Source organism: Biomphalaria glabrata, chromosome 4, assembly GCF_947242115.1.
Source record: "Biomphalaria glabrata chromosome 4, xgBioGlab47.1, whole genome shotgun sequence".
Taxonomy (NCBI): domain Eukaryota; kingdom Metazoa; phylum Mollusca; class Gastropoda; family Planorbidae; genus Biomphalaria; species Biomphalaria glabrata.
In genome coordinates, this window is record NC_074714.1 from 24,703,878 (window position 1) to 24,714,450 (window position 10,573).

The window sequence follows — 10,573 nt, forward strand, 5'->3', positions numbered from 1 at the left end:
ATATCAAGTTTGTGTCTTTATTCTGTCATATGAGTGTGTACTTAAACAATACAGCCAACATATTTAGGCATACAAACAGATGGTATAATTTCTTGAAAAATACATGTCTCCCTATTTTTCATCTGTCCTACATTATTACACCAAAAAATATAGAAAACTAACAGGTCAAATAAATTAAAGTGCAGCAGCTCCAGAAATGATCTCAATAAGTTCTCTGGTGATTACAGCTTGACGGGTTCTGTTGAAGGTCAGAGTCAGTTTTCCAATCATTTCACCTGTTTATAAAAATTTTCATTTTGGATAATGACTACATGGCAAGGCTGAAGGTTAAATAATGTTATAACCAGTACAGTATCATATACAGTATTAAAACTTGAATTTTTACTTTGAGAACAAAATTTATAGTTTTAATAATAATGATTATAAAACATGTGACAGGCTGATTTAAACATTTCACTAGGCTGGAGTTGGCCAACATGACCTAGTTTGCCCAAAACTGGGGAGAATTTTTTTAAATTTTAACCCTCTTTTACAAGCATGCTAAATTTTGTAAACTACTAACCTGCATTCTTGCTGGCAGCATCCATAGCTGTCATTCTGGAACTCTGTTCGCTGCAAGCCCCTTCTTTCATGGCAAACAGAATCAAACTAGCTAAAGAAAACTCATTGTAGCTTTTTAAAACATCTTCATCCAGACTGTCATACAGATTGATTTTCTGAGAATTTTGAATGGCATCAGCATTGAAGAGTGGCAATTCAGTAGTAATATAAGAGATCACACTCCTGAGGAGAGAAATAACAAAAATAACTGTACAACAATAAGCTTCAAAAACACCATATGATAAAAAGTTGGGCAGAGCAGAAATTATTTCACAATAGATTAAATAGCCACACACACACTCCAAGGCAAAATGTAGTCCTAGAGATACAGTCATACATAAGATAAAGTCATACATAAGATAGAGTCAACTCAGAATCAAGAATGCAAGCAATGGGATCTTACTGCACACAATACTCAGAACAAGGACAGCTAGGGAAATACACTGAAAATGTATAAAAACCTGGAAAGGAAAATAGACCAAGGAAGAAAGCTATCAATGCCTGTCTCTTAAACCCATTCACAACAAAAGTCACCAGAAGCCATCGCTACTGCTAGACAACTAGAGTCACTTGGAGTTGCAGATACTAAGTTGTTTCTTTTCTTTTATCTTTAAGGCAAAAGGATTGAACAATATATAAGAAATTGGAGTTCTGGATAAATTAACTATTTTTTTAACATATTGTAGAACAAATGTTTGAAGTAACAGATCAATGTTGTTGTTTTTCTAATTCACTGCATCTCCCAAGATAAAATGACACAATCATTAAATGCTTAAAATATTGCATACAACTTGACTTACTTGAAAGTATTAAAGATTAAAGTTGCTCTTTCATACTTGAAATCCAAATTCAAAAGTGTATTTGCCACTAAAGCTGCATCACTAAAAGTTGGAGGCCTCTTACCATAGTCATTGAAACTGACCAAAATATTACTGGCTAGAGTTCTAGATTAAAAAAAGAAAATATTGCTTATGCTGTAAACAAAAAACATTTTATTATTTTAAAACAAAAAAAAAATGAATTACTATTTCTAACTTACCTCTGTAAGATTCCTTTAGCCTTATCACCAATGACAACAAATTTGGTATCAACTGTAGATCCTTCTTCTTCCTTCTTGGCCCTGACATATTTGACTACAGAAGAGTGGATACCACCACAAAGACCACGGTCAGAGGACATAACCACTACCAGATGGTTTGGTTTAGTTTTATCCTGGGCTATTTCTGCCTTCTGGTAAAAAGCTGGATATGAGCAAAAAGTACAAAGTTCATTTCATTCTATTTTGTTAAAGACAAATAATATAAACATAGAACAAGTAGCATAAAAGCTACAAACCTTTAGCTCCAATACCATACTGGCGCGCTGGTTTTAGCTCTCTTTCAGCTTTTGCATATTTGGCAGCAGACACCATCTTCATGGACTTTGTGATTTTCTGAATATTTGTAACTGACTTGAGACGAAGTCGGACTAGCGATAGAGAAATGTTTTAAATTAAAATCTTTAATTAACACAGAACAAAGTTATAATTAAATATTTAGTAAAATGTATGTACTTATAAGAAAAAAAATTTAAACTTAAACAGGAACATACTTTCCTTCAATGTTGCCATGCCACGAGCCTGTGCTGCTTGGCCACTGAAATGTAATAGAAAAGGTCAAATAATTAGATACACTGATTATTTAAATAAGCAGTTTGATATCAATTAGTACCATAAGCAGAAACGGTATCATTTTCTCCCACAGATAATCTGTTCCAATTTTTATTATTTATCTAAACTGTAATAGTTTGTGTCTGACAATAAAATTAAAATGTTTAAGTATAATATTTGTGTTCAATCAAATAAGGAATTACAATATCTTTAATGAGTTGGCTTGTTTATGATTTAAGATCAAATGGCTATATATTGTGTTTTTATGTTTGAGTATTTAATTAAACCACTTGATGACCTTTAAATTGCAAAATTAAAGTGTATCTGTAAAAACTATGTAATTAATAAGTTTCTAGAAAATTTTCAAATAACTTTTAAAAATTGCCTTTCACAGTGGCGTAGCTAGGAATTTGCCATCATTTCGGGAGCCTACTTGACCTCTTTTGGAGGCACTGCATTTTGCATAATATTTAATATGAAAAAAAATCATTTGGGGGCCCCCCTCAAGTGAGGGCGCAGGGAATTTTCAAATTCTCCCTCCCCCCACCCTATCTACGCCTCTGGTCTTTCAATGAAATTTCCTCCTTTAATAAGCAGTTAGATAAAAATCTCATATTGGAACCTGCATTCATTGTTTTAAAAAAATGAGATATATTAATTTATAACATTTCCAGCCATCACAATGGCCAATATCAAAGTGCTTCCCTATAAAAAAGATCTAGATTTGTCTAGATCTAGAATAGTTAGTAGGGATCAAAATCAATCTATATGATGTAGTGACTGAAGTCTTAATTCTAGACATAGATCAGTGTTTTATTTTAAGAAAAGGCTGCATTCATTAAATTTAAAATGTTTTTTTTTTATTTCTTTCCAGCACATTTTTTTAAATGGAATATTTTGGATAAAAAAATACAGTTAATAAAATCAATAATAGGTCAAACCTAGCATTTGAGGTCTAGACTTAGTGGCCTATGAATAATTTTATACCACCCTAGCAAGATTGGACAAACAAGAGAATGGCAATCATCAGCACAGCACTGTGCTAACAAGGCGTAGAAATTCCACTTCCATCAGACATTCTTGATGCATAGATATTTCACTATCACTATCAGACTTTTCACAAGATTTTTTAAAAAAAAGATGCTTAAAATGATTAATTAGATCTAAATCTAGATCTATGTATTACTGGTATTATTAATTCAACTTAAATACAATCAGTCAATTGTCCATCAGCTTTGAGTCTACTGACTGAGTTGAGTACTACTATCTTTAACTGGACTCTAGATTCTAGATATTATATAGAGTCTAGATCTAGAGGAGGTTCTTATATTTTGGACACCTCATCAAATTCTCCTTAATTGAACGTGTCGCTTTTTTTTGTTTGCAATTCATTTGTTTTTGTATTTGGAGCTAAAATCGACGTTTGCAATTTTAGATAAGTTCCGGTATTTTCGTTCCGTTTTTCCAAAGCAGATAGCAGTTTTTTATATTCTCCGTAACCATGTATGTAAAGATGTTGATTTAACCTTCCCCGGCGATTCATACCCATATAAGGAATGAGGGCTATATTATGAGCCTGTTTGATTGTAGGCTGATGGACATATCAAAATAAGCTTCCAAACATCTTTAGAAAGACATTCCAATCACATTTATACTGTTAGCTGTATTTAAAAAAGGAGCTGTCCAAACAAAATCGTAATAAGAAATATTATTGAGATAAATAAATCTATGATTTTTTTTCAATGAAAAAACAACCTAGATCGAGATATCTAGAATATATAATTTATGAATGAAAAAAGAAAAAGATGCAGGCTGCTAATTTGAAGCCAGAGACCATGCCCACTGCAGGTGATCATCCCAGATGAGCTGGCGGTGAGGAGAGGTATACACTAAGCGTGTAGTATTACAAGCTATCAAACAGGGGGGGGGGTGAGTCATGAAAAGAATTATAAGCATCTACGGGAAGGAGGGGTGTTATGGTGTAACAAAACGAACATCCAAATTATGAAAACAAGAAGAGGGTCCTTGGGTGGGAATTGAAAGAAAGGCAGAGAGAAAATACATGTAGCCTAGTTGAAAATATCATGTTTATTAAATTATAATAATTAATTTATAGATCTATAATCTATATAAATTTGTTTCACATAGATTATATAGGTATTTAAATAAATAAACTATAAACGATATATATACAGAGAGAGAGAGCGAGAGAAAGAGAGTATATGAGGAAATAGACTATAAATACATATATTGCAAAAGTGAATCTACTTCTTTTAATACAATCTAAATAATTTTTTAGTAACACAGATATAGTTTAATAGAAATTACATAGTGGTGTTCAATGACGGTGCTCACTGTCCAAATGAAGGAAAAAGCCCAATAACTGTGTTCAATATAGGAGCATGAAGTGACCCAATTTATTTTAAAATAAAATCTTAACTATGGGTGGTAATACAAAGGAATGCAGCTATTTTTATTGTCCTTAAGTTGAAGAATAAAATTCTGCTTTCATTTTTTTTGTAAGTTAAACATTCACCAAATAAAGAAATAAAATTAAAATTTGACCTAGTTCCTGAAAGTCTGTGTCCAGTTATAAGAATCTACCATAGATCTAGATCTAAATCTAAGATCTTGATCAACATTTTGGATTTCTTTTTAAAAAAAAAAATAATGAACTCTTATCAAGTTACTAGACTAGTCTAGATCATCATCTAGTGGATCTAGAATCTAGATCATCAAATACTAGATCTCACTGAGAGAGCACAATTTAGCTAGGCGAAAAAACCTGGAAGTAAAAAATTACCAATAAAGTTGAGATTGCATTTTGACTTTTTTACATAGGCCGCACTTGGAAATTTATTACACTTATGAATGAAATGTGAGAAGTTTTAAACTTGAGTTATCGATTACTTAGACAATGGCCTAGTGAATCCTTAACTAAGTTTTTTTTTAAAAGTTATTTATCATTTTTAAATTTATTATCAAAAATACCCCATTTTTGTTTTTAGCAATACAGGGTCCAGGAAAATGCCCCATGATTTATTTTTTTTTTTTTTTGGTGCTAGATATCATGCCTGGCTATAATTCTACAAAGTTTTATCATGATATATCGATCGCATCACTCAAAAACTTGAATATACGGTTTAGCATTGTGGGATATGGGATTTACAGTTTTTTTGTGAGTTTTTGATGAGGAAATTTTGTCCTCGATGTATAACCACTTCAGGCCACATAAGGCCTAATATTCTGGATATATTCAAATAGTTTTAGGTTTTATTTAGCGAGCGCAATAATTTTAAAGCGCATTTGAAAAGAAAATTGTTTCAGACGATTTTGATTCCACTTTTTAAATATTTTGTTATTTTCTCCCATCTCAACGCCGCCATTTTTTCCCCACCTCTCTGACATTTCTTGTAGATCTAGACCCGATAATTTGTTTATTTCATCAATATTTACATTTTAAACAAGTAAAGTTCATAAATATCAATGAAATAAGATTTGTGAGCTAGAAATTTACTAGGAATACTAGATCTACTATTAAATTTCTTATTCAATAAATCAATAAGTAGATCTATCATCTACGAAACTCAATTCCAACTTTTTAACTTTTTGAACGGGGCTCTGTCTCGCCGGCTTAGCGAGCGAGACGCTCTCATCTTACTTGTTCCATGTCAACCAATGTTAAGCCAAAAGACACAAAAAAAATCATAACTTTCTAACTATTAAAATTAAACATACAGTCAAAAATGAGTCATAAAGAACACCATTGGAAAGTTCTTTCAAAGTATTTTAATGATGTACTAACGAAAAATTGTTTTTTCAAAGATACATTTTTTATTTCACCTCCCTATACAATTCTTTTTTTATATTTTATTATTGTTTAAGACCTTCTTTTTTACTTTTTCTAGATCTAGAATCTAGATCATTCACACTCAATGATTCATTGATGATATTGACTTGATTTACTAGAATTTTAGAATATCTAGATTCTAAGATTGAATCTAGACTCTACTTCTAGGCCCTGAGAAAAAAAAAGTGATTTACTAAATCTAGATTTAGGACTAGCTAGGCCCTACTAGGCTAATAAATACTAGATCTAATAGTTACAAAATTAAAAATAGTACTTTTTACTTTTAGTAGACGTCTAGTCTCTAGTCGTCTAGACTTAGACTGTCACTAGTGTGACTAGCTTACTACTACTCTAGAGTAACTTACATCTATCGAACACCTTCATTTTAAGGTACTTATCGAACACCCCATTGTATTTTTTAAAATTCTCCTTTATTTCGATGATTATAAAGAAACTAGTCCATTCTTATTGTGCATCGTCCATTTCTTGATAGTTAAGTTATAATTAGTTTCATTTTCACCCGAGGATCATTTTTTTACTTATATTCAAAGTGCATTGGTAATATTGGTATAAAAATTTCACATTTTTTGAACTCTTGGGAAGAGTGGAGTGAGTCTCGGGTTAAGGGTATTTTTTAATGCTAATGATGCTTCAGCTCAAAAAAACTATATAATACGCTTCTAATTAGGCTGAGAAATATTTACAACTATTTATTTGAAAGTGTCCTTTGTTACCTAAACATGAAAATTGAGGTTTAAAAAGGGGGTGTTCGATAATAGCAGTTTTTATATAAGCAATCTCAGCTTCGTAAGATATCGAACGCCATTTTAATGTTAAAAATAAACATCAAAGGGATATAACCTAAAGAAAACAAAATATTTAAATTATATATTTTTTAATTGTTATTTTTTTAAATAATGTAATGCAGAGTACAGATATAAATTAATCATATGTTACAATTTGTATCAGCTATTTGTGGTTTACCGTAAATGTGCTATATTTTTTTAAGTAAATAGATTTACATCGATATGCACTAATTGTACCCATTTTAAAAGCTTGATTTTATGACACATATATTATATATTATAGCTTGATGCAAATGGCATCTATGAGGATGTAGAAGGAGAAACAGAGTGGAATGTATTCAGTTGTTGTTTCTTTTTCAGATGCCCCATTCTATTAACTTCTGAATTATGTGTTATAAATACCAATACCTAGCGCATGTGCTTGATGTGAAGAGATATTAATAAAACGAAAGGGCAAAGGGGGAGGTATAGAATGCAGATATGGTATTTTGAAATAAAAATGTCTTGGGCAGGTTAAAAAAAAGGTCGGGGGTGGGGGAGAGAAACAGTCAAGACACTGTATCCAGAGATCATTAATAATTGATCGACCATTAGAATGTGACGTCAGCCTCAAATACATAGAGTCAGTTGTGCTTCTCGATCTAGGCGTGTGGCGCCGAGTCTATAAAATTATAAATATATATATATATATATATATTTGCCATAAAGCTCATAATGCGCTACAAAGACACTCCTTTGAAACATCACAAATACACAAAATAATAACAATAACGCATTTAACCACTCTCCTATTCTGCCTACACCCCCTTACCCGCGCTTCCACTCTCCAACATTCACACTTTTTCAGTGCAAAGTAACAACGTAAATTTCAAGACTCAATCCAAACGCAGCCACCAGACTCACTCCACACAACAACAAAAAAATGGTCAGTGATAGCGTAACACACAGGTGTAAACCAGGCCATCAACACAGCCCCAAAACATTGTTCAAGTTGTAGTAAGAACAATGTTGAGGGGAAAGGGGGAGGAGCCATCAGTCGAGTACCTACGGTCAAGCCGCTAATTAGGTCACAAACACTAGGCATGATAGATACGTAGTATATATAGATATGTTGTTTGTGTGTGTGTGTGACAAATACTAAGCGTGCTCTAAAATACGTTGTTTTTTTTTGGTTAACCAGGTGGTTTAGGGAGGGCGGATTTATGTACATCTATAGGTAACACAGCTTGCAAGCTACCATAGCTTTTCAGCACCTTCCCCCTCCCCGCCCAGATCGAAAAATATCTAGCACTGACTTTTGGGCTGTTACATACACTGAGCCTGCTAGATTGGCGGCTAGTTACGTAGGGCCGCGTACCGTATGTTTCGTTTTTAGGTCAACCAATTAAACTGTTGTGTCCTGCAATGACTTGGGGAGGGCGGGATTATCTATTGGCTACCAAAGCTTATTAGGCTCTCCCTCAAATAAATAATATCTGGATTTAATTTATTAATGGCCTTATGTCTCAAAATAGCTTAGACCTAAATAAGTACTACGGTAATGCGTTACTGGGCTTAGCACCGTCAGTTTCTAAGCAGAGCTGATCAGTGATAGATTCCTTCGATGTGGACCATTTGAAAATGACTAAAAATCTGTCTTTCTTGACATGGCGTAAAAAGAAAATGATATAAATAAAAAAAAAATAGATTATAACACTTTTGAAACACCATACTTTTCACAAAATTTTAAGATTATAACACTTTTAAAACACCATACTTCTCGTGTGTTCGATAAGTTCTTAATATGTTCGATAAGATAAGATAAAGCTAAAAAAAGTGTTCGATAATTTAAGCTTTTGAAATCATCAACCTGACCCATTTTAACATCAAATATAAGTTTAACTATGAGTAGTAATAGAATAAAACATGTCTACTTTTTAAGAAAAATGGATGAGGAGTTCACAGATACAATCAGTTTTTTTCTAGGTCTAATTTTTACGGAGATACACAAATTCAAACATAAAAAATGTCGGCGAATGAGCTTAACTTGTTCGATAAACGTAGGTTACTGTACTAGCTAGACTCAACTAGAGTCTAGAGTAACTTACATCTATTGAACACCTTCGTTTTAAGGTACTTATCGAACACCCCATTGTATTTTTTAAAATTCTCCTTTATTTCGATGATTATAAAGAAACTAGTCCATTCTTATTGTGCATCGTCCATTTCTTGATAGTTAAGTTATAATTAGTTTCATTTTCACCCGAGGATCATTTTTTTACTTATATAAAAAATGTCGGCGAATGAGCTTAACTTGTTCGATAAACGTAAGTTACTGTAGACTGCCTAGACCAGTCTAAGTCTTGAGGCTGAGGTCTAGATCTAGCTCTAGTCTAGATCTAGAATCTTAGTCTATCTAGAGATGAGATCTAGACTACAACTCTTAAAACAAGTCCTTTAACATAATGATTATTTAGATTATTATCTAAATTTATAGATAACTTTTTTTTTACCATTGTGGCAACAGCAAAGGTGCTGCCCTTGACAAAATCGTCTCCATCTTGATCACAGAAAACCGGTGTCGATGGATTCTTTAGCGATCCCAAGATTTTACTCCAAAAAGTCTCAAGATTACAAAAAAAAACAAGTTCTAAAAAATATTCTACTTATAACAATATTATAACATTTATTTATTATATTGTTTATTATATTACCTTAAAAAATTAAATGAGCTCTAATAATCTAATTGTAATATTAAAATGGTGAACAGAAATGCGTTATTTTAAATAATTTTAACAAGAATAGATTAATAGATCTAGGTCTTTAGAGAATGAAAATATGCATTTTTTTAGCGGCCCCCGAAGGGGAAAAGACGCTATTGGTTTTGTGCGAAATGTCTGTCCGTCTGTCCCGTTTAGATCTCGTAAACTACAAAAGATATTGAAAATCCGACATCACAATATTTTAGACCATTCAATGTTCTGATGCAACGGCTACTTTTTTTTTCTGAAAGCGAAAAATCTAATTTTTAAAATCAGTTATGCAAGCAGTTTTCTAAAGAGAAAAAGCTAATTAGTATGCATTATAAGTTAGACCTAATTTAAAACGAATAGTAATCTTATAAACTTCATTTTTTTTCCCATGATGGGTGGCACAATATGGTGTAGTAACTGAAAAAACATTTTCATTTTAGTGTGGACTCGAAGCCTCCGTCAGCACTGTCTAAAATTGGGCATGGCTAGCAGCTACTTCTTGACTTTGTTCATTTTATAGTGTTCAGACCTTTGTAAACGATTGCTTCTCATTTGGTTCTTGCTAATGTGTAGGCTATTTTGGGTCATACATTTCTTTGCAATATAAAAATCCAGTCCATTGATTGAAAACTATAAGATAGGCAAAAGTAACTTAAGCGACTGTGAATTAACTATTAAACAAATATTTAGATATAGTAGAAATACTTTAATGGAACCTTATTAGAACATTGCAATTGAAAATTAAACTGTTTTACCCTGTCATCGACTTGAACAGAAGGGAAAGCCCAACCTGTAGGCTGGAATTGATGAACAGAAGTGAAAGCCCAACCTGTATGCTGGAATTGATGAACAAAAGGGAAAGCCCAACCTGTATGCTGGAATTGATGAACAAAAGGGAAAGCCCAACCTGTATGCTGGAATTGATGAACAGAAAGGA

General features: G+C 32.4%; 1 protein-coding gene across 1 annotated transcript; it reads right to left on the bottom strand.

Moving 5' to 3' along the window:
- Nucleotides 1-3: 3 nt before the first annotated feature.
- Nucleotides 4-9,513, bottom strand: LOC106060720 (ATP synthase subunit gamma, mitochondrial). Its single transcript, XM_013218705.2, has 7 exons — nt 9,397-9,513; nt 2,191-2,234; nt 1,936-2,067; nt 1,640-1,841; nt 1,401-1,544; nt 563-783; nt 4-275 (listed from the first exon to the last, which is right to left on the bottom strand). The coding sequence occupies exons 1-7, from the start codon at nt 9,441-9,443 to the stop codon at nt 175-177; spliced, it is 891 nt and encodes a 296-aa protein (XP_013074159.1). The 5' UTR covers nt 9,444-9,513; the 3' UTR covers nt 4-174.
- Nucleotides 9,514-10,573: the final 1,060 nt, after the last annotated feature.